At 43.3% G+C, this 23785-nt stretch overlaps 1 protein-coding gene across 2 annotated transcripts in view; it reads right to left on the reverse strand.

The window, feature by feature from the left end:
• Positions 1-23785, reverse strand: part of ARIH1 (ariadne RBR E3 ubiquitin protein ligase 1) — a 111818-nt gene that overhangs the window by 22278 nt on the left and 65755 nt on the right. For both annotated transcript variants that reach the window (XR_007910396.2, XM_051822317.2), the window contains exons 3-7: positions 21721-21865; positions 12129-12221; positions 11580-11635; positions 2921-2987; positions 1651-1757 (exon numbers count right to left, since the gene is read on the reverse strand). Coding sequence is in view for 1 of the 2 variants with exons in the window: in XM_051822317.2 (XP_051678277.1) it covers positions 1651-1757; positions 2921-2987; positions 11580-11635; positions 12129-12221; positions 21721-21865 (468 nt within the window). In the remaining variant the exon portion in view is untranslated. The remainder of the gene's footprint in view (positions 1-1650; positions 1758-2920; positions 2988-11579; positions 11636-12128; positions 12222-21720; positions 21866-23785) is intronic.

Genomic DNA, 23785 nt, shown 5'->3' on the forward strand with positions numbered 1-23785 from the left:
ACATTTTTCTGGGGCCAGTGCTGTGGCATACTAGACTAGGCCTCTGCCTATCGTGCCAACATCCCACCTGGACGCCAGTTTGAGTCCTGGCTGCTCCACTTCTGATCCAGCTCTTTGCTTTAACCTGAGAAAGCAGTGGAAGATGGGCCCCAGCAATCATGTAGGAGACATAGAAGTTCCTGGCTCCTGGTTTCAGTTCTAGCCGTTGCTGCCACTTGGGGAGTGAACCAACCTTCTTCTCTGTCTCTCCCTCTCCCTGTAACCCTACCTCTCAAATAAATAACTAAAAAAAAAATTGTTTCTTAAATTCTTTTATGGGGAGACTGGAAGGTTAGCATTGGGGCACAGCAGGTGAAGCCACTGCCTGCGAAGACAGCATCCCACTTGGGGACCAGTTTGAGTTCCAGCTGCTCTACCTCAGATCCCATGCTAATGTGTCTGAGAAAGCAGCAGAAGATAGCCCAAATCCTGTGCCTATCACCTACATGGGAGACCTGGAAAAAGTTCCTGGCTTCAGACAGGCCTAGCACCAGGCATTGTGGACATTCGTGGAGTAACCAGCAGACTGAAGATCTCACTCTCTCTCTTTTTTTCAAATTAAAAAACAAAAATTCCTAATACATGGAAAATGTATTATGAAAAACCATGCATAGATTTAAACTAAACTCATACTTTTATTTCTATTTTCCAAAAACTTTTTGAAGTCTGCTCATGTAAGTCCCAGTAGAGTACACAGGAAAATGTGATCACATAAATACGTTTCTTTTCCTCTTGAAACACACATTCAAAAAATCAGAGTACTGGTTGGCACTGCAAAGCAGCAGGTTAAGATGCTATCTGCAGTGCTGGCATCCAACATGAGCAACGGTTCTAGTCCTGGCCACTCCATTTTTGATCCAGTTCCCTGCTAATGCACCTAGGAAAGCAGTGGAAGATGACTGCAGTACTTGGACCCCTGCACTCATGTGGGAGACCTGACAGAAGCTCCTGGCTCCTAGCTTCAGTGTGACACAGCCACAAGCCATTGCAGCCATTTGGGGAGTGAACCAGCAGACAGAAGATTTCTGTCTCTCTCTAATTCTGCCTTTCAAATAAATAAATCTTAAAACAAAAAACTAGAGCATTAAGGAAATAGATTATAATCTGTGACTTTTCTACCCATTTCTTAAAACATACAGTTTTTATTAATTTTTAAAAGATTTATTTGAAAAGCAGAGCTACAGAGAGAGGGAGAGGGGAAGAGAGAGAGAGAAAGAGTGTTTCTTCCATCTTGTAGGTTGATTCCCCAAATGTCCATAATGGTTGAGGCTGGGCCAAGCAGAAGCGAGGAGCCACAAGTTCCACTTGGGGACTCCCATGTGGGTGGCAGGGGCCAAAGTACTTGGGCCATCTTCTACTACTTTTCCAGGTACATTAGCAGGGAACTGGATTGGAATCAGAGCAGCCAGGACTTGAACTAGTACTTACATGGGATGCTACCAATGTAGGCTGTGCTTAATCAGCTGCACCATAACACCTGCCCCATACAATATTTTAAATCAGCATCACTCATCTCTCTGCTTTGGGAAGAAGTTTCTCTTACCATCTCACTGCCAAGAAAAAACAAAAAAGTTGTACTTAGTTCTCCGATTTAGGAAATTACTTGCTTACCAAAACTGGCGCCCACATTTGCAGCGAACAGGTTTAGCATCAGGATATTGGACTTTAACAACATGGTGGCAATCCGGGGCAGGACACCACTTTAACAGTCGATTGCACTGAAACACAAGTCAGAAAATTAAAAATGAAAGCAAATTAAACCATGATGCAAAAATATCCCAGCACACAAAGCAATCATCTATATTGCTACCCTAGTGCAAGGGCAAAGGAGGCCAGTGACACCAGCACCCAAAAACCAGCATTGCCTTCCACAGAATGCTACTGGAACCTGTTTCTCCAAGAGTCTTTACTCCTAGAAGACAGTTTTTATAAAATATATGAAGTGTCTTCTGCTCTGTTTTCAAAATCCCACTGAGAAACTTTATCCATTAAATAATCATTAAGAACCCTCAGTTTGTTCACGGCTGGAGCCAGCACTGTGGTGCAGTGGGTAAAGCTGCTGCTGCCTGCAATGCTGGCGTCCCGTCTGAGTGACGGCCTCAGTCCCTGTGCTCCACTGCTGGTCCAGCTCCCTACTCATGTCTTTGGGAAAGCAACAGAAGATGTCCTATGTGCATGGAACCCTGCGACACATGTGGCAGTCCAGAACAGACTCCAGGCTCCAGGCTTTGGCCTTCCCCAGGCCCAGCCATTGTGGCCATTTGAGGAGTGAACCAGCAGATGGAAGATTTACTGGTAACAGAATGTAAAAGAAACAGATAAAGAGCAAGGTTAGAATCCCAAATGTGATCAAACAAGACTCAGCAGGGCCGGCACTGTGGCGTAGCAGGTGAAGCCACCACCTGCAGTGCTGGCATCCAAGTTCTGGCTGCTTCCACTTCTGATCCAGCTCTCAGCTATGGCCTGGGAAAGCAGAAGATGGCCCAAGTCCTGGGTCCTTGGTCCCCGCAACTGTGTGGGAGACCCAGAAGAAGCTCCTGGCTCCTTACTGGACCAGCTCTAGCATCTGGGCAGTGAACCAGTGGATGGAAGATTTCTCTCTCTCTGCCTCTCTGCAGCTCTACATTCCAAATAAATAAATCTTTAAAAAACAACAACAATAAAAAAAGACCCATCATCCAAATGAAAAACTTACAAAAATTTTGTTACTAAAGCTCAGATATATGAAGAGATTTATTATATTAGTTTGTCATATTCACTTGAAATAAAGGATTTTGGTAGGTTTCATAAATATGGTAAAAGTATTTCTTACTGTCAACAGTAGTATTTCTATTAATAAGCCAAATTCCCCATTAAAAGAATAAAGTTGTAAATCACTTACCTCTACAAAGCTATTTGTTATTAAATGCTGATACTTTAATTTAACTTTTGAATCTGTGATCAGGCGCCTGAAACCAAGAACAATAATAGTTTATCAGAAAATTTTCACCTGCGATTATCTCCACATTTTGAAATACAACTTTATAAACTGCTTCAAAGTTTCTATAGTTCTATTTTGGTAGACTTTCCCCCATGATTCTTACATTCTAAATGTCCTATTTTCATGCAGTTCATATTATACCCTAATAACTTACCAAGCATTGCCAACTTGAGGCCCCTTTCAGAGTGTTCAAAAACTTTGAGATTGTATCTTTAAGACAACAATTCTTGGGGCTGGGACTGTGGCATAGCAGGTAAAGCCTCCTCCTATAGTGCCAGCATCCCATATAGGTGCAAGTCCTGGCTGCTCCACTTCTAATCCAGCTCTCTGTTATGGTCTGGGAAAGCAGTGGAAGATGGCCCAAGTCCTTGGGCCCCTGTATCCACATGGGAGACACGAAAGAAAATCCTGGCTCCAGCTTTTGCAGCCATTTGGGGAGCAAACCAGAGGATGGAAGCTCTCTCTCTCTAATTCCGCCTTTCAGAAAAAACACCACCACCACCACCACCACCACACAGCAATTCTTGGCCCCTTCCCATAGACTCCACCAAATCAGCGCATGAAATGAGAGATGCTGCTGGCAGTCATATTCAGGAATGGATCTATGTTTTGCGATACCTATAGCTTATATAATTTTAAGGGCCTCTTCTGAAAATTGTTGGCACTTAAAAAGTTTCTGTCCTTGGCCTCGCTGAACTCAGGCTTCACAGCCTGCCTACCATCTTCTTCCCACAAGACACCACTCCATCTTGTTCAGTGCACACCTGACCCATCCACAGCCTCTGCATTTCTCATTAACACCCTCCCCCACAGTGTCTGCAGGAGACACTCCCTGCACAGAAGTGTCAGGGCGGCCTCCCAGTTCCCTAGCTATGAACTGAGGTAGGTTCTCTGATCTCTCCATACCTCAGACAACAAATCCGTAAATACACAGCAGAAATAAAAGATTCGAGACTAGAAAAGTGCCTGGCAAACAGTAAGCACTCAATAACTATGAGATGTACTGCCATGGTACAACTTCAGGATGCCTCTCCCGACTCTAGACTGTACCAGTCTAGGTGTAGAGGCCCTCTAAGTTCCTATGGCACCCGAAACACTCCCTTTATAGACTTTGCCATAATTCTAATCAGACAGGTGTCTATGTAGTCATCTTTTCCCATCTGTCTTCCTGCTCCCATTTTTTGATGCTGTAAAATCCAAAGAGGATGTCCTGTATCCAGCACAGTGTCTGGCCTGTAGAAAGTGTTCAATAAATATTCCCTTCCTACATCAGAGGTGTTCAAACTAGGGCCTGAAAACAATCAGCATACTTGTAGTTCCTCAGAAAGTTAGCGCTACCATTTCTCCAGCTCTCACAAAAACTGGAACATCCACATAGCAGAATACTGCTCAGCGATAAAAAGGAGGTAAGTGCTGATTCATGCTACAACATGGGTGAAGAAGCCTGTCACAAAAGACCACATTGATGATGCCACTAATTTGAAATGTCCAGAACAGGCACATCCCTAGAGACAGCCAACAGCTGAATGCTGTTGCTAGCACGAAGGAGGAAGGGGATGCAGAGTGACAGCTTAATGTACATGATGAAAATATTCTGGAATTAGGTTATGGTTACACAACATTGTGAATGTACTAAAAGACTGTGGACTTTGCATCAATTAAATAACAATAATAAAGAGGCTCCTGGCTTCAGTTAGGCACGGCTCCAGCCATTGTGGCCATCTGGGGAGTGAACCAATGGAAGGAAGACCTTTTTCTCTGTTTCCTTCTCTCACTGCCTGTAACTCTCCCTCTCAAATAAATAAATAAATATCTTTAATAAAAAAAAAGATGTCTGTTCAAATGATGATAGGGAAATTAGAGACACTCTGGTCATTCATGAGCTAATTCTTTGATTTTAAAACATTTATTTTATACATTTGGAAGAGTTAGAGAGAGAGGTAGAAACACAGAGACAGCAGGCACCCTCATTGTAAGTTTCCAACAAAAGTGAAAGCAAAAGTGTTTTGTGGGGCCAGCGCTGTGGCTCACTTGGTTAATCCTCAGCCTGCAGTGCTGGCATCCCATATGGCATGGTTTGAGTCCTGGCTGCTCCACTTCCAATCCGGCTCCCTGCTGGTGTGCCTTGGAAAGCAACGGAGGACCCTGTGCCTGCATGGGAGACCCAGCGGAAGCTCCTGGCTTTGGATCAGCCCAGCTCCAGCTGCTGTGCTCATTTGGGGAGTGAACCAGCAAATGGAAGGCCCCCTCTCCCTCTCCCTCCCGCCCCCTCTGTAGCTCTGCCTTTCAAACAAATAAATAAAAAATGGTTATGATGTCAACTCAACTAGCAGAAGTTAGCTCTCTAGGTAAACAAAAATAACCTCGTTAGCATCTACTATATACATGGTAAGCACAGGGTCAATGGCATTTAACCACCCATGAGTTTGGGATAATACCTGGCTTTCACTTCAAAGTAACTCGAGAAATATGATGTAAAGCTAGACGACAGTCAACACAATGATTGCTTTATTTAATTCTAATTGTTAGACCACGCTTTATGCTTGGACAGCACCTTGAATAAATGAAGTTATACTTAAATTTAGAGCTAATTATAAAAAATATTATCTCTTAAAAAGTTTTTCCCCTTGACATACAAATTATAGTCAAGCATTTAAAAAAAGAAATAAAAAATCACCTGTGACTGTCACTCTAGAAAGAAGGGTAATGACCCAAGAGTTTTATGAATCTGGACATTTATGGGTAAATGTATGACAATTTTAATAGGGAACGTACTACACATACTTTTGTGCCTCATTTTTGTTTCCACTAACATTACCAGCATTTATTGGAGTCATCCGTTAACTCACAAACCACCTAGAAACTGTGTCACTCCACCTCCCACTGTTGGGCATCTGAAGCACACAAGTCATGATACTTATTTAACATCTTTATAAAAACATTTACTGTCACTGAATTTATTTAATCAAAATAAAAATGCAAAATGGCCCTGCAGTCATCTGACTCACTGCTTTCTCTCAATCACCATATCTAGTTCTGATTATTTCCAGAAAGTAATCTCTAAAACCCACTACTTATCATCCTGTCCCCTGCTGCCATCCTGACCCAAACTTCTGCCACCTCTTCCCTGGTGCTGTGGTCGTGTCCCAGGCACTCACTGTCTTGTTTTAAGCAGCAACACTACAGGCAACAGTCTCTGGCCATGTCAGTCCTCTACTCAAAGCCTCACAGCTCTGCCTTGTAAGCCAAGGACAGGGTAACAGTTTATCTGGTCTGCTAAGACTGCTTCATGTACCCCTCCCTTCCAAGTTCACAGTCACAAGTCAGTAACATTTATGAAATTTAAATTAGCAACACTTCTCAGTAAGTTATTCCTTATCTATACAAATAACTTTATTAACTACTAAAACTTGGCAGATTGGTCATTTTACATGTAAATGAGACTAGGAAATAGTTTCAGTGTGAGTATTAGCTCTGAGCCCTGACTTAGCACAGCTTCTGTGCTGTGTGTGTTCTACTTAAAACAGTGCTGACAGTGACATTCAACTTGAAAGCCACGTACTACCAAAATATTTCCCATAAATTCTGTGCCCTATGAATAAATTCAACTTAGTGTAAGCAAAGATTTCAAGAATGGCAATAATCATAAACTGGGAAAAAATGATCAATTAGATACCATTAAATGAAGTTTTGATCAAAGAGGGGGAGAATGAAGACACAGAAGGTCAAGCTGGCAGTGCTGGCATCCTATATGGGCGCTGGTTTGAGTTTGAGTCCCAGCCGCTCCACTTCCAATCTGGCTCCCTGCTAATATGCCTGGGAAAGCAGCAGATGGCCCAAGTACTTGGGTTCCTGCACCCACGTGGGAGGCCCAGAAGAAGCTTCTGGCTCCTGGCTTCAGCCTGACCAGGCTCTGGCATTGCAATTGGGAAATGCACCAACAGGTGGAAGACTCTCTCCTTCACTCTATGTATCTTTCAAATCAATCCAAAAAACGATTAAAAAAAAAAAAAAAGCCTCACTTTTTCAGAAAAGGCAAGTCACACTGGGAAAAATTATACACACATACACACACACCCCAAACTCTAGCAGCAGAACATTGGAAGCATTCTTACAAAGCAATTAACACAAGTAAATCCCAAGAACAGGTAAGTGAGGGTGAGCAGCAGAGTCAGGCAGAAAGGATCAGGACAGGCAAGCAGAGGAGCACTCTGCATACTGGCAAGTCCTGTCCCTTGAACAGGGCAGCAGCAGCAAAGCAAGGAGCCTGAAAGCAGAGGTGGGAAATATCTGGCCTGTGGGCTATATAAGGTCCATGAAATCAATTGTCTGGCCCTGTCAAGGCAATGGCAGGTGGAACTCAAAATTCAGTAAATCCACAGCAGGATAATTTTTAAGTTGATAACTATGTACAGCCTGTGAAATGTTATAAAATCCAAATAGCGCCACCCCTGCTTAAAAGTTAATGTACTTTACACACTTAAATGAATGTATGTTAGGACTTAGTAAATGAAGTAAAATAAAAATTAATGCATACTAAAATGAGCATATTATAATAAGAACAACATTTTACAACCATGAAATGAGATGTGTCATTATAATGCAATTAATGCATGAATCAGAGTTTAGCTCATCTTTGGTCTCACATGGTAGAAATGGTACGAGGTGATTACTAAGAGTCCACATGGCTTCACAGCCCTGCCTGAGACTTAAAGAACCTGACAGTATGTAAAACAGCAATCATCTGACTTGGATGCGTGATTCATTCTTCTAATAGCACAGTCTGAAATGGACAACTAATTGGTTCTACAACTACTCTGTAACGGTAACTCTGATCATATGAACTAATTATACAGCTACTAGAAATCACCAGGTGAAGAGGGGAAGGTAAAAGTTGGCACTGAAGCACCGATTTCCGTACTTTCACAGTAAGAGGTAAAGACACGGAGGAGGGGTCTTCAGAAAATTTATATGAAATGAATATTATTAAAAACTACACACAGACTTAAATATCTGCATCTAAATAAACATCTTGGTGGTAAATGTTTAGCCTGGAGATTAAGACATAGATGGGATGCTTGTGTCCTACGTTAGAGTGTCTGGGTGTGATGTCCACCTCCAGCTTTGGACTGGCTTCCTGCTGGTGACAGCAGTGACAGCTCAAGGAACTGTACCACTACCATCCACGCGGGAGACTTGGGTTGAATTCCTGGCTCCTGGCTTTAAACAGGCCCAGCTTCAGACCCAAGGGTCATTTGGGGAATGAATCAATAAATGGCATCTCTCTCTGCCTCTCAAAATTTTAAAAACCAAACCTTTGAGTTCCATTTTCTATGTGCTTTTTGAAGTCATCTTAAACAGCTAAAAACTGAAAGAAGAGAATTTATTTTGAAAGCCACAGTAACGAGGTGGGGGGAGGGCAGGAGAGATTGATCTTTCATTCTCTAGTTCACTCCCCAAAAAGGCCACAATGGCCAGCACTAGACTAAGCCACAACCAGGATATAGCAACTTCCTCAGGGTTTCCTATGCGGGTGCAGAGGCCCAGATAGTTGGGCCGTCTTCCACTGTTTTGCCAGGCCATTAGCGGGAAGCTGGATTGCAAGTGGAGCTGTCAAGACCTGAAATGGTGCCCAGATGGGATGCTGGCATTATAGGCAGCAATTTCATCCACTATGCCACAACATCAGCCCCAAAATACGCCACTTTCAAAAGGAACCATTCTGCAGCCAGTTTGATTCCTGGCTGCTCCACTTCCCACCCAGCTCCTTGCTAATGCACGTGGGAAAGCAGTGGAGGATGGCCCAAGTACTTGGGCCCTTGGTACCCACATGGAGACCTGGATGGAATTCCAGGCTCCTGGCTTCAGCTGGCCAAGCTCTAGTTATTGCAGCCATTTGGGAAATGAATCAGCAGGTGGAAGACCTTTGTCTCTCCCTCGCTCTGTGACCCTGCCTTTCAAATAAATAGATCTTATGGAAATGGAAATACTGCTACTTTTTAGGCAATACTTCATTTGATGCTGACTCAGAACATCACAATTCCAGATGCACATTAATCTTATCTCTAATTAATCAAAAGGAGACCAAATATATATTTTAAATTTTTTAATTTGAGGGGCAGTGAGACAGTCACAATGTCCATCCCACTGGTTCATTCTCCAAATGCCAACAATTGCTGGGGGCGAGACAGGTATTCCACTGGGTCTCTCACATGGATGGTAGGGGCCCGAGAACCTGAGCCATAATCTGCTGCCTCCCAAGATGCAATCACAGAACCTGGATGGGAAGCAGATTAGCCAGGACGCAAACTGGCACTCTGGAGAAATGGAAACACTTCATTTTACTCTCATAAACATGAAGGTCTTCATGAAGGTCATGAGAAATGCGGTATGAAAAACTACGCATGGATTTCAGGGCTACTTCCCACAAAAATAAATATCTTTTAGTTCTTTATTTAAAAGGTGAAGTTATGGGGGGGGCAGATTAGGGGAGAGAAGGGTGGGGAAGAGACAGAGAGAATATGAATCAATCATCCACTCACTGGTCCAATTGCCGAATGGCTGCAATGGCCAGGGCTAGGCCATGCAAAAGCCAGGAGCCTGGAACTGCATCCTAATCTCCCATGTGTGTGCAGGGACCATTTTCCTCTATCTTCTTAGGAACAACAGCAGGGAGTAGGATTCGAAGTGTACCAGCAGGGACTCAAACCAGCACCCATGCCCATATGGGATGCTGGCACTGTAGGTAGCAGCTTAATCGGCTATGTCACAACACCAGCTCCCTTCACAAACTTTGTGAAATGTCTTCATTGGCTAACACTGCAAATTTTAGTGATCTGTGCTACCTTATTATCAAGGAACATAGGCCAGATGGGACTCCTCTACACAGCACTCTCATGTAATATACTTCGTCAAGATACCAGCACATTCTGACAACTCTTTCTTTGTAGAAGATTTTTTTTTAAGATTTATTTATTTATTTGAAAGTAAGAGTCACACAGAGAGGGAGAGGGAGAAGGAGAGGTCTGCCACCCACGGGGATGATGCAGGTGGAGCTCCAGGCTCCTGGCTTTGGCCTGGCCCAGCCCTGGCCGTTGCAGCCATCTGGGGAGTGAACCAGCACATGGATGATATCTCTCACCCTCTTCTGTCTCTCCCTTTTCTCTGTAACTCTTCAAATAAAGAAACCTTTAAGTACTGAATCTTTTCTTTAACAAATGTTACCCTCTACTCCCACAACTCCCACTGTTACTCCATATACGTTATTCATTAAGAATCTCTGAATTCTTCAGGTGGAATAATTTGCTCCTTCCTAATAAAACTTTATACATAGCATAACATAGAAAACTTAACTCTTATATTTATGGTTGTTAAGCTGAAGTATTTTATTTTCTTGCTGCCCTGTGCGTGTGTGCTGAATAGGTAGATTCGCAGAAAGGTTTGTGGAAAGGATGAGAGGATACAGTAATGTAGGCTGATGTAACATGTTCATGAAACTACAGGCTGATGAAAAGAACTAGAACGCATCAGGAAACACGACTAGCACAACTGAGAGATGACACATGGCTTATTTTCACTAGCTTAAAATGGTAATAAACAAGATTTACTGAAAGATAGAACCAGGATTACCATCAAGCTAGTAGCAACAGTAAATACACTCCAAATTAATCAGCGGTGGACTAAAGGTAAGAAGCTGGAACCAATGAGCTTCAAAAATTGTGGTGCTCAGGTCAACTTCTAAGACTTTATGCGGTTAAGAAATTCAGTCACCCCAGCACCTGGCTGCTCTTGCTTATGTTATGTTCAAACCACAGTGCTTAAACACAGACACATGGCTGATTACTGAGGACTAATTTAACACTCTAAGGGATCATTCAAGGCCACAAACCACCATCCTGGTATGAAATCCCACAGCACTGAGAAGCACTGATTCAAAAGGAAGCAAGCTGGGAGATTTCTCCAGGCTCGGAAACAATGTTTCTTCCTCCCTTCCACAGAGAACTTTTCATAATGGCAGGATCTTTGGGATCACAGGCACCCTCCCTGAATGATACCAATCAAGGGCAGGACATGGCAGCAATACTTGGAGGCCCTCACTTCTGCCTACCAGGGAGTCTGCACTGGAGTTCCCACAGGGCTGCCAGAAACCCTCACAGCTGCATCGCAGTGAGGCTCCTCCTCCTGAATCCTGCGCTCTCTCCTTTAACAGGTGTCACAGCCTCCCTGCTCCTCCTCGTCCCTCGCCTCCCCTGCAGCCTGTATGATGCTGCCTCACAGTCCATCTCTCTCCTGTTTAACTCTTCCTGAACAGATATCTACTTTCCAGAGGACCTATACCAACACGTCGACGTTTTCTCCTGTCTAGTTCCAAGGTTTTCCGAAATCCTATCAAGTGACTGGGCATTTAATCAAGTAACATGCACTTTTTTACCACAAAGGAATGTAGAAAGCCTCTTCAGACTTCTAAAACGTTCACCTCCTCTGGGGAGCTGAATGAAAGTTATTTTGGTTTAGCCAATTAACCGATATTTAACATGCAGAATCTATCAAAAATACTTACATAACTGTGTTGTCATCCACTAAGATATCACAACCATGAGCAGGACACGAAATAGTCTGAAAAAGATTGAAATTTAAACTATGTCTTCATTCAGCAGGCATTTACTGAATGCTTACCATGGCCAGGCACTTTGCTAGGTTCTGGGATATTTTAATATTTATGGGATTTCAATCCCTCCCTTCCTATTTAAAGCCAGTATGTGTGTTGTGTGTTTTTATTACCATAAAGTAACTAAAAATGCTAAGTAACTAGTATTTCAACACATAGCTTTGAAAGATAAAACCAAGTTATTTGACAAAACTACCCAACTAGTACAGCCTGATACATATCAATACTGATGCTCAGAGAGAAAAAACTTTACCCCATTAAATCTGGAATGCCACATTGTAAACACAAAAATAACCCATTATATTTTAGAATTTTGATCTAGAAGAACATTCCCAAAGAGATTTATAATACAGAAAATTGCATCTGTTAAATTTGTGCAAGGGTCTAAATACTATAGGAAATTCAGAAAAACCTGAAAAACAAAAAAATTGGCATATTTACCTGTCCCATGCCTTCCTCCATTATTTTGGTAGTTAAATATTCACTCCAGCACTGCATACAAAACTTATGTCCACATTCAAGGCCAGTGAAATACTGCAACAACAATGGAAAACAAACAAACAAACATGAACTTTAACGAAAACATCAGAGAAATCACTATACACAGTGAGTGACTCAAGGCTCTGTTAGGTCACATTTCCCCTAGTGGCCAAAATGCCCAACATGCCAAAAACATATGGGCTAGTAAAATGACCTTTCAGATGGTAAAATCTAGACATGAACACAAAACACCTGATTAAGAAGAAACATTATCTATGGCAAATATTTACAAATTTTAGGAAAGGCAGAAAACATCTTTGTATTAAATAGAGAACTATACCATATACTAATAAGGATATGAAAAGGTGTTCAATGTCATTACCTATTACAGAAATGTACTTCAAACTCAGTGGAGAACTAAAATAAAAAATAACAGATATTGGTCAGGATCTGGGAAAATCGGAATCCCCATAAAACTGATGGAAATAGGCCAGCACCACGGCTCACTAGGCTAATCCTCCGCCTGTGGCGCCAGCACTCCGGGTTCTAGTCCTGGTTGCCCCTCTTCCAGTCCAGCTCTCTGCTGTGGCCCGGGAATAGCCCAGATACTTGGGCCCTGCACCTGTATGGGAGACCAGGAGGAAGCACCTGGCTCCTGGCTTCAGATTGACACAGCGCACCGGCCGTAGCAGCCATTTGAGGGGTAAACCAATGGAAGAAAGACCTTTCTCTCTCTCTCTTTCATGGTCTACCTCAGCCTGTCCCCAAAAAAAAAAAAAAAAAAAAACTCAAAAGAAACAAAATCATGCACCCAGATTAAAACTTGCACCGAAGTGTTCACAGGGGCTGGTGTGTGGCAGAATGGGTTAAGTCACCACCTGCAATGCTAGCACCACATCCAAATGGGTGTCATTCGAGTCCCAGCTCCACTTCTTATCCAGCTCCCTGTTAACGAGCCTGGGGAAGGAGAAGATGGCCCCAAGTGCTTGAGCCCCTGCACTCATGTGGAAGATCCAAATGAAGTTTCTGGCACAGCCCTGGCCATGGTGGCCATATGGGGAGTGAATGAGGAGATCAAAAATCCCTAACTCTGCCTTTCAAATAAGCAAATCTTTAAAAAAAAAAATTGTTCATAGTTGCATTATTCATCATAGTCAAACAGTAGGAACAACCCAGACGTCTATGAACTGATGGATACACAAAACCTGTGCTCTCCATGGAAAGGAATACTTCCCAGAATAGAAAAGGAATGAAGACTGACACAGGCAGCAACAGGAGGGGACCTTACAAACACTAGGCTGAAGAACCCAGTCACACAATTATTCATTCCTCCATACAGGCTGGAAAAAACAAATTCACAGTTAAAGAATGTGCATGGAGGGCCAGCACCGTGGCACACTAGGTTAATCCTCTGCCTGCAGCGCCGGCATCCCATATGGGTGCCTGTTCTAGTCCCGGTTGCTCCTCTTCTAGTCCAGCTGTGGCCTGGGAAGGCAGTGCAGGATGGCCCAAGTGCTTGGGCCCCTGCACCCGCATGGGAGACCAGGAGAAAACATCTGGCTCCTGGTTTTGGGTTGGCGCAGCTCTGGCCATTGCGGCCACTGGGAAAGTGAATCAGTGGAAGGAAGACCTTTCTTTCTCTCTCTCTCTCTCTCTCTCTCTCTCTCTCTCTCTCTCTCCCCGCCATTGCGGCCACTGGGAAAGTGAATCAGTGGAAGGAAGACCTTTCTCTCTCTCTCTCTCTCTCTCTCTCTTTCTCTCTCTCTCTTTCTCTCCCTCTCTCTCTCATTGTCTGTAACTCTGCCTGACAAATAAATAAAATCTAAAAGAATGTGCATGAGTGGCTGCCTAGAGCTGGGGGGCTTGAGTTAAAATGAATACTTGCATAAAAAACATTATGAGGCCGGCGCCACGGCTCACTAGGCTAATCCTCCGCCTTGCGGCGCCGGCACACCGGGTTCTAGTCCCGGTCGGGGCGCCGGATTCTGTCCCGGTTGCCCCTCTTCCAGGCCAGCTCTCTGCTCTGGCCCGGGAAGGCAGTGGAGGATGGCCCAGGTGCTTGGGCCCTGCACCCCATGGGAGACCAGGAGAAGCACCTGGCTCCTGCCATCGGATCAGCGCGGTGCGCCGTCCGCATTGGCCATTGGAGGGTGAACCAACGGCAAAGGAAGACCTTTCTCTCTGTCTCTCTCTCTCACTGTCCACTCTGTCAAAAAAAAAAAAAAAAAAAAAAAAATTTATGAGGTTTCTTTGGGGGTTTATAAGAATAATCTAGAACAAAATGTGATAATTACACAATTCTGAATTCATTTAAAAATTACTATATATAGGTGTATTACTAACATGTGAATTATATCTCAAATCTACTGTTTGCAAAATGTAATATAAATAAAGGACAACGTGAAATACAGTTAACCTAGAAAGCAAATTTTTAAAATTTATTTATTTTAATCTTATTTGAAAGGCAGTGAGAAAGAGAGAGAGATATCAAGAAAGAGAGATCTTCCATCTGCTGCTTCAGTCCCAAATGTCCACAACATCCTGGATAGGTCAGGCAGGAGCCACAGCCAGGAAACTAGAACTCAGCCTGGATCTCCTAGGTGGGTAGAAGGAACCTACTTCCCAGGGTGTGCCTTAGCAGAAAGCCAAAATCAAAAGAGACAGGACTAGAATCTAGGAACTCTGGTAGGGAACACTGGTGTCCCGAGCGGTATCTTAACCACCCATCCCAACAACATTCTATTCTAATCTTAGATTACTTACATGATGATGTGTGAGGCACAGTTAAATTAAGTACAGTGTATTCTATAATGATGTATTAGCTAACTATTTTAAATAGCATTAGAAGGCTGACAGGATATATACATATATATTAAAAATTTATTTATGTATTTGAAAGGCAGAGCTACACAGAGAGGAGAGGAAGAGATAGAGAGGTCTTCCATCTGCCGGTTCACCCCCCAATTGGCCGCACCAGCTGGAGCTGCACTGATCCGAAGCCAGGAGCCAGGAGCTTCTTCCAAGTCTCCCACACCAGTGCAGGGGCCTAAGGACTTGGGCCTTCCACTGCTTTCCTAGGCCATAGCTGAAAGCTGGATCGAAGTGGAGCAGCCAGGACTCGAACTGGTGCCCATATGGGATGCTGGCACTGCAGGTGTTAGCTTTATATACTATACTAGGGAGCTGGCCCCGACAGGATATATTTTCAAAGGGTCTAAAATAATTAGTTTAGTCTAAGAGTATTTTACAATTTTTTTTTTTAAGATTTATTTATTTGGAGAGAGGAAAGACAAAGTAATACAGGCTCTGGCTATAATCTAACAGTCTGCTGAAAAATCAGTCTCCCTCCTCTTCTTCCTCCCTGTTCTCCGTCTCATCAACCAAGAAGCAGTAGCTGCTTCCTAGTCTTGCACACTCATCCAGAGGCACTCATGCAAGGAACAGCAACCACACATTCTTGTTGTTTGTTTTGAATTAACAGATTGATTGATTTCTTTCTTCTTCCTTTTTTTTTTTTGGACAAGCAGAGTGGATAGTGAGAGAGAGAGACAGAGAGAAAGGTCTTCCTTTTCCATTAGTTCACCCTCCAATGGCCACTGCAGCCGGTGCACCGCGCTGATCGGAAGCCAGGAGCCAGGTGCTTCTCCTGGTCTCCCATGTGGGTGCAGGGCCCAAGGTCTTGGGCCATCCTCCACTGCACTCCTGGGCCACAGCAGAGAGCTGGACAGGCAAAGGAGCAACCGGGACAGAATCCAGCGCCACAGGTGGAGGATTAGCCTATTGAGCTGCGGCGCCAGCCAAATTAACAGATTTCTAATGTGGTTCCACAAGGGTACATGTGGGTTTATCTCTTGAAGAGATCAGAGTTTACCTCAAACAGTCCCTTAGTAATGGACACTTGCTGCATTTGACTACTCTACTGCTACCTTGACTATGTACACATCTTTGTGCTCATATGAATGTATTATAGGACAAACTTGTAGAAGTGTATTGTAACAGGTGAACATTTATATGAATGGCTTCTCTCCAAAGAGCTTGTAACAATTACTACTGCACATGGGTATTCACACTCATGTCAATGTAGGAAAATTAAACTAATTTCATTAATTTTGATTCTAATTTCTTTCATGATAACTGAAGTTTTAATATTTGAAATCAGATTTTAAAGGGTTAGACAGGGGGTAGTGGGAGAGAGACCGACCCACTAGTTCATTCCGCAAAAGGCCATAACATCCTAGACCGGGTCAAGGCTGAAGCCAGGAACTCACAACCCCATCCAGGTCTCCTGTATGGGCAGCAGGGGTCCGAGTATTCATGCCATCTTCCTCTGCTATTACAGGTGCATGAACAGAGAGTATTATCAAAAGTAAAACAGCCGGGACTTGAACCTGCACTCTAATGTGGGATGCTGGTGTTGCAAGCAGATATTAACTCCTGGCCCAGCCCTGGTTGTTGCAGCTATCTGGGGAGATGGAAGATCTGTCACTCTGCCTTTCAAATAAATAAATAAATAAAGCTTTAAGGGAAAAAAAAAAAAAAAAAAGAAGAAGAAGAATCATGTTACTTTGCCCCAAGTTCCCTTCAGACATCCTTATAAAAACAAAGTTATTTATTTATTGTAATGGCAGTTACAGAGCAAGAGACAGAGATAGGGCCAAAGCTGGGGGGTGGGCGGCAGGGAGAGACAGACACAGCTTACATTTGCTGGTTCACTCTCCAAATGGCAGCAATGGCCAGGAGCCCTGAACTCCATCCAAGCCCACGTGGGTAGCATGATGTGCTCCCATGACAGGCAGCATGGCTCCACGCACTGCTCTCCGCTGCCAGCCTACTGTTACTTGGTTATTTTTCTAATTTTTCTCCAAACGTTTCTCTAATCTTAGCAAATATTAAAGCTGTCTCTGACTCTCTTGGTATTTCAAGTCTTCTTCATAACAAACTTTCACATTTTCTTGTCAAGTTTTTTCATACTTACTGTTTTTATGGTTCTTACTTCTGCTTTATTTAGTCCATTACATTTTCTAATTAGCTATTTTTAAAACACGTTAGTGAAATTTGATGGTGCTTATGATACTAAATGCAAATAGTACAGCAAATTCTGTATACAGCCTATCAACTGCAATTTTTTTTGTTTTGCTTCTTGTTTGTTTGTTTTTATTTGACAGGTAGAGTTGTAGACAGTGAGAGAGACAGAGAGAAAGGTCCTCCCTCCGTTGGTTCACTCCCCAAACGGCTGACACAACCGGTGCTGCGCTGATCCAAAGCCAGGAGCCAGGTGCTTCTTCCTGGTCTCCCACATAGGTGCAGGGGCCCAAGCACTTGGGCCATCCTGTACTGCCTTCCCAGTCCACAGCAGAGAACTGGACTGAAGAGGAGCAACCGGGACAGAATCCGGCGCCCATATGGGATGCCGGTGCCGCAGGCGGATTATTAACCAAGTGAGACATAGTGCCATCCCCACAACTACATTTTTTTAAAGGCACAGAAGCAGTCATGGAAGGCTGTGTGTGTGTGTCCTGGGACTGGTTTTACAGACAGAACAACATGTAAAACATTAAGTGTAAGTGAGTCTCATTTCACTACTCCCTGTAATGAAGACCTGGCACTAACTTGCTCACAGAATTCTAAGGCAGTCTTTGATTCTCAAGACTATAGTGAGAATACACGAACAATTACAAAAAGGTGAAAACACATATACACGCATATATGCTGTATTCTGTTTAAAATAAGAATCCTCAAGACTGACAGATTAACGGTCACAGTGGTTACTAAATCACTGAAAGTCAAGAGCACCGCAGGTAAAGCTGCTACCTAAGACACCCACACCCCATCCACGGCGCCAGCTGGAGTCCCACTGCTCTACTTCCCATCCAGCTCCCAGCTAATGGTCTGGAAAAAGCAGCAGCAGATGACTGAAGGGCTTCAGCCCCTGCCACCCACAATGGCTTGGCCTAGCCCATGCTGTTGGGCCCACCCTGAGGACAGATGGAACCAGTGGATGGAAGATCTCTCACTCGCTCTGTCTCTCCTCCTCTCTCTGTATCTGACTTTCAAATAAATAAATGAATGAATCTTTTAAAAAAGAAAAGGACCCCCTGAATTAACTGTAACACAGGTGGGGAGGGGCAGCCCTAGGAATCGAAGTGCTCTACAGGGTGGGGAAATTGCTTTTAAAGGACAGACCATCCACAACAGTTAACTCCAAAGTATTCTAAACTCGGTGATCAGAAGCATTTAGTGAACACATTTCCATGTGACACCCATATAAAGCTGACACTGCTCTCTAGGAGGACAAAAGCACTGAAGATGTATATAAATAAAGTATAAACATCTGAAACTAGAACTGAAATGTATGGCTTACACAGTGTAAGCCAAGAAAGTACTAATTAAATAAGCAGAGTTTAATGGAGAATTTCAGCTGATACTTACCTCCAAAACTGCAAAAGTTAAAATTATCCTTCTACGTATCAGTCCAATACCTACCCCAAGAAGGCACAGCTGGCTAAACCGCCACTTGGTATGCTGGCATCCCGCAAGACAGTGCTAGCTACTCTGCCTGCCTTCCAGCCTCCAGAGGAGGGCTCCAGCGCTTGAGCCACATTTCCCAACTCTTCCTTGCAACAATGCTGCTCCTCTTGCTATCTCATCCTTTGCAGCACACAGCACATTGCCATTAAAAGGGTAGTCTGTTCACATTATTGCTGCCACTTCCTACGTCAGTGACTTTTTGGCCCATGCCACAGTGCCTGTATGTTGAATGAGTAGCACTTCCTCCATCATCAGTTACAAGGGCAAAGGAAAATTTCACACTTTAAATCACTCAAGACTTCAGCTCCAGTTTGTTGAGTTGCTGGATGGTAACTGAGTGCATTGAGAAAGCTACAGTGGCTATTTGTAAGCCTCTAACTTCATTACTCAAATTAGATTTAAATTAAGTAGAAACTGGCTATAAAGGAACAGGAGGAAGAATGCCAAGGAGTAAATCAGATCTGGGACAAGTTATTTGGGTCTTAGTATTACTTCACAAATAAACTGCAGCACTACATAAATGACAAATGGCAAAGAAATGGTCCCAACATGAATTTCAAGTTGTGTGTGTGTTGTTGTTTTTTTTGTTTGTTTGTTTGTTTTTTGTTGTTGTTGACAGGCAGAGTTAGTGAGAGAGAGAGACAGAGACAGAGAGAAAGGTCTTCCTTCCATTGGTTCATCCCCCAAATTGCCATTACGGCCGGTGCGCTGTGCCGATCCGATGCCAGGAGCAAGATTCTTCCTCCTGGTCTCCCATGTGGGTGCAGGGCCCAAGCATCTGAGCCATCCTCCACTGCATTCCTGGGCCACAGCAGAGTGCTGGACTGGAAGAGGAGCAACTGGGACAGAATCCAGTGCCCCAACCGGGACTAGAACCCGGGGTGCCGGCGCCACAGCCCCAAATTTAAAGTATTTTAATAGTAGTACTGGGGGCCAGCACTGTGGCACAGTAGGTTAATGCCCTGGCCTGAAGCGCCGGCATCTCATATGGGCACTGGTTCGAGACCCAGCTGCTTCACTTCCGATCCAGCTCTCTGCTGTGGCCTGGGAAAGCAGTAGAAGATGCCCAAGTCCTTGGGCCCCTGCACCCACGTGGGAGACCCGGAAGAAGCTCCTGGCTCCCAGCTTCAGATCGGCTCAGCTCCAGTCGTTGCGGCCAATTGGGGAGTGAACCAGCAAATGGAAGACCTCTCTCTCTACCTCTCCTCTCTCTGTGTAACTCTTTCAAATAAATAAATAAAATCTTAAAAAAAAAAAGTTTAAAAAAGTAGTAGTACTAATTATTCTTTAAAATACTCAAGCTCATAGCCAGCGCCGTGGCTCAATAGGCTAATCCTCCACCTTGCGGCACCGGCACACCGGGTTCTAGTCCCGGTCGGGGCGCCGGATTCTGTCCCGGTTGCCCCTCTTCCAGGCCAGCTCTCTGCTATGGCCAGGGAGTGCAGTGGAGGATGGCCCAGGTGCTTGGGCCCTGCACCCCATGGGAGACCAGGAAAAGCACCTGGATCCTGGCTCCTGGCTCCTGCCATCGGATCAGCGCGGTGCGCCGGCTGCAGCGGCGGCCATTGGAGGGTGAACCAACGGCAAAGGAAGACCTTTCTCTCTCTGTCTCTCTCTCACTGTCCACTCTGCCTATCAAAAATAAAAAATAAAAAAAAAAAAAATACTCAAGCTCAAGTTAGGATGGTGATTTAAGGAGAAGGAAATGACAGATCCAAAGACTAGAAGAGAGCTGAGAGAAAACTTTATTCTACTCATTGGAAAGACAAAGAAAAACAGTGAGATCTTCTCCCTAAGGCAAATATTTACCTTAATAAGAGTCTGAAAATCTGAGGTAGGTTTAGCACTTTACCTACTAAATTACTTTAACTCACTGACTCCAAGTATTCAATTGTTTCTTTCATAATCACTTAAAAATATGAATAAATTAGCTCCTTTCAAATGTGCCTTTTTAAAGACATATGAAACTCTATCAAGAGTTAAGAGTTAACAAGCTGATCAAGATAAACAGGGGAAAACCTTCAATATGTCTACATCTACAAACAGAATAAGACCTGGTAGACAATAATTAATTAAAAAGTGCTTAATTATTAAAAGTAGAGAATATGAACAAGATAGTTATAACTATCACAGAAATAAGACTTCTTAGATAGCCTGAAGCATCTTTACCATTGCATTCCAAGTAACTCACTCATGCTGCAAATGGAATCAAGTAGTCTTCACAGGAAGATTGCAGAAACCTAAAATTTCTTCACTAAACACTTCAAAGTAAATCATCTTACCTCAATAAATTTTTAAGAGGAATAGATACATAAGACAAATACCAACTGCATGCTTCTACTTCCAATCTCTGCTCACCCCTGCCATCCACAAATCTCCACTAGAATGGATTTATATAACTGAAAATCTTAGGAAGGATTCTGAAAGTTCCCTAGCAAACAGTATTTCTTTTTTTAGGGGGTTAACAAACAAGGTGGGAGTGTGTGTTTAGACTGGGGGTTAAGATGCCCAAGTTCCACATCAGAGTTGTCCCACAGATTGTGTGGGACAAAAATAATGGAGCAAGTATGTGGGTTTCTGCCCGCATGTGGGAGACCTGGACGGAGTTCTCAGCTCCTGGTTCTGGCCCAGACCCAGCTCTAGTGGATGTGGACATTTGGGGAGTGAACCAATAGATGGTGGCTTTGTCTACTTCTCCAACAAAACAATGAATACAAACAAATGTGTTTTAGTTTGGATGAACACCAACTCTACTCACTGCCTACCTTTTACATGATTCCCCCCATGCTGGTAAATAAACTCCAGAAATATTGAAGTATGTAATGAGAACTTAAAAATTTTATTTAAAAAAGGAAAAATTAGTTGTGATTGAGAATATAGCGAACCCAGCTCTTTTTCTTTTTCTTCCTCTCCTTAACACATTGACACGTTACTACTTACTGGTCACTACTTCTAACCCCCCAGACTTCTTTCATTAGAATAATGAACTAGAGTCAGTGCTAGCCTTACACTACCAGATACTCACCGAGTTAGGGTAGTTCAAGTAGCAGATCTGACAAGGCATGTCCTGTGCTGATGACCTGGTATTCATCTGGCGTGTTCGAGACTTTTTACTTGGATTAATTACATGACACTCAGCAAAGAGCTTCTCCAGGTTTCCATCAAAGTACCTGCATTATTTAAACAGAAAGGATGAGAGCCCAGCAATAGCATACTGTTAGAGCTCTCCAAAACCTGATTTTCTATAGGGAAAAGCAATTAACTGAATTAAAATAAACAAGATCAAAACCTTTTTGCTCAGAGAAAATCAGAGAGGTACAGCTACAGACTGTAGCAAATACAGGTTGTCTGTGTGTCTGTGTGTGCTTCTGCTGTGTATCTGAAAGTAAATGTCGCTGTTTTAACTTTCTAAAATTCTTGCTTTATTTTTAAGTAAGAGGCCAGGGAATTTAAGCAATTAGTATTTTAACGGCAACACAACTAGCCTACATTTAGTTATGACATTGTTAGTGGTACCTATTATTAAGAATCATACATGGGGTCTGCATGTGATACAGTGGGTTAAGGCACCGCCTGGGAAGTCAGCATCCCATGTGGGCACCAGTTCCTGCCTTAGCTGTTCCACTTCTGATACAACGTCCATCCTGCTAATGCACCGAGAACAGCAGCACAGCCCAAGTGTTTGCACTCCTGCCAACCTCATGGGAGACCCTGATGAAGTTCCTGGCTTTGGCCTCATCCAGTCCTGGCCAAAGTGGCCATCTGGGTAGTGAACCATCAGATGGAAGATCTTTCAGTTTAGATCTCTTTCTATGCAACTCAGCCTTTCAATAAAATAAAATCTTAAAATAAAAAAAATAATAATAATAAATGTATTTTAAAAGGTTGGGCTTGGGGTTACTATTGTGGTGTAGTGAGAAAGTCAACATCAGTGATGCCACCAACCTGTGTGGGCACCAGTTCAAGTTCAAGCTGCTCCATTTGTGATACACGTCTCTGCTAATTCTCCTGGGAAAGCAGTGACAGATGCCTCACGTGGTTGGGCCCCTGTACCTACGTGGGAGATCCCGAGGGAGCTCTAGGCTCCTGGCTTCAGAACAGCTCAGCCTCAGCCTTTGTGGCCATTTGGGGAGTGAACCAGAGGATGGCAGATCTCCTCCCCCCCACCCCCCAGCCCCGCTTCCTCCCTAACTCCACCTTTCAAATAAATAAAACAAGTCTTCAAAAGACTGGGCTCAATTTTACACAAATCAATTACCCTAATGATTTTAGTTAAACCAGTGTAAACATATTAGCTATGGAAAACCATTTACAAAGCGTACTTTGTTATACAATTTGTTTAATGAATAAAATTACATGTGCCTCATTCTGTACAATAAACTTGCTTTCTAAATATTCTTTTGAAATGTTTTAAGTTACTGAGAAAATGGAGAAGGAAACAAAAACAGATCATTAAACATTTCACATCAAATAAGTTAAATACTAGCTTTTCATAAAATCTATACCCAAATATATAAAAGTAGGTACATATTCAAGAAATCAAGTGATGGTATGATAAGTCCTACCCTGAGTTTTAAGAGAACTGCAAACCTCTTGACAGAAGCAAATACTTAGCACAGTGCTTTCCTTTAATCCAGAAGACACCTGGTCCCTGGCAGCAATGGATTTAAAACAAACAAACAAACTCAATCTGGCATACAACCAAAAAAATGCAGCACCTCATCAATTACTTTTAAGCTGTAAAGTCCAGGTTTCAATAACTACAATGCTGGAGCCAGCGCTGTGGTGTAGCAGGTAAAGCCACTGCCTGAAGCATGAGCATCCCATATTGGCGCTGCTCCACTTCCAATCCAGCTCCCTGCTAATGTACCTGGAAAAGCAGTGGAAGACGACCCAAGTACTTGGGCTCCTGAACCGGGAAGAAGATCCTGCCTCCTGGCTTCAGATTGGCTCAGCTCCGGCCACTGTGGCCAAATTTTGGGGAATAAACCAGTGGATGGAAGACTTTTCTGTGTCTCCCACTCTAACTCTACCTTTCAGATAAATAAATAAATCTTTCAAAAAAATTAATAAATACTCAAAGAGATTTC

This window comes from Oryctolagus cuniculus, chromosome 12 (genome assembly GCF_964237555.1).
Source record: "Oryctolagus cuniculus chromosome 12, mOryCun1.1, whole genome shotgun sequence".
Taxonomy (NCBI): Eukaryota; Metazoa; Chordata; class Mammalia; order Lagomorpha; family Leporidae; genus Oryctolagus; species Oryctolagus cuniculus.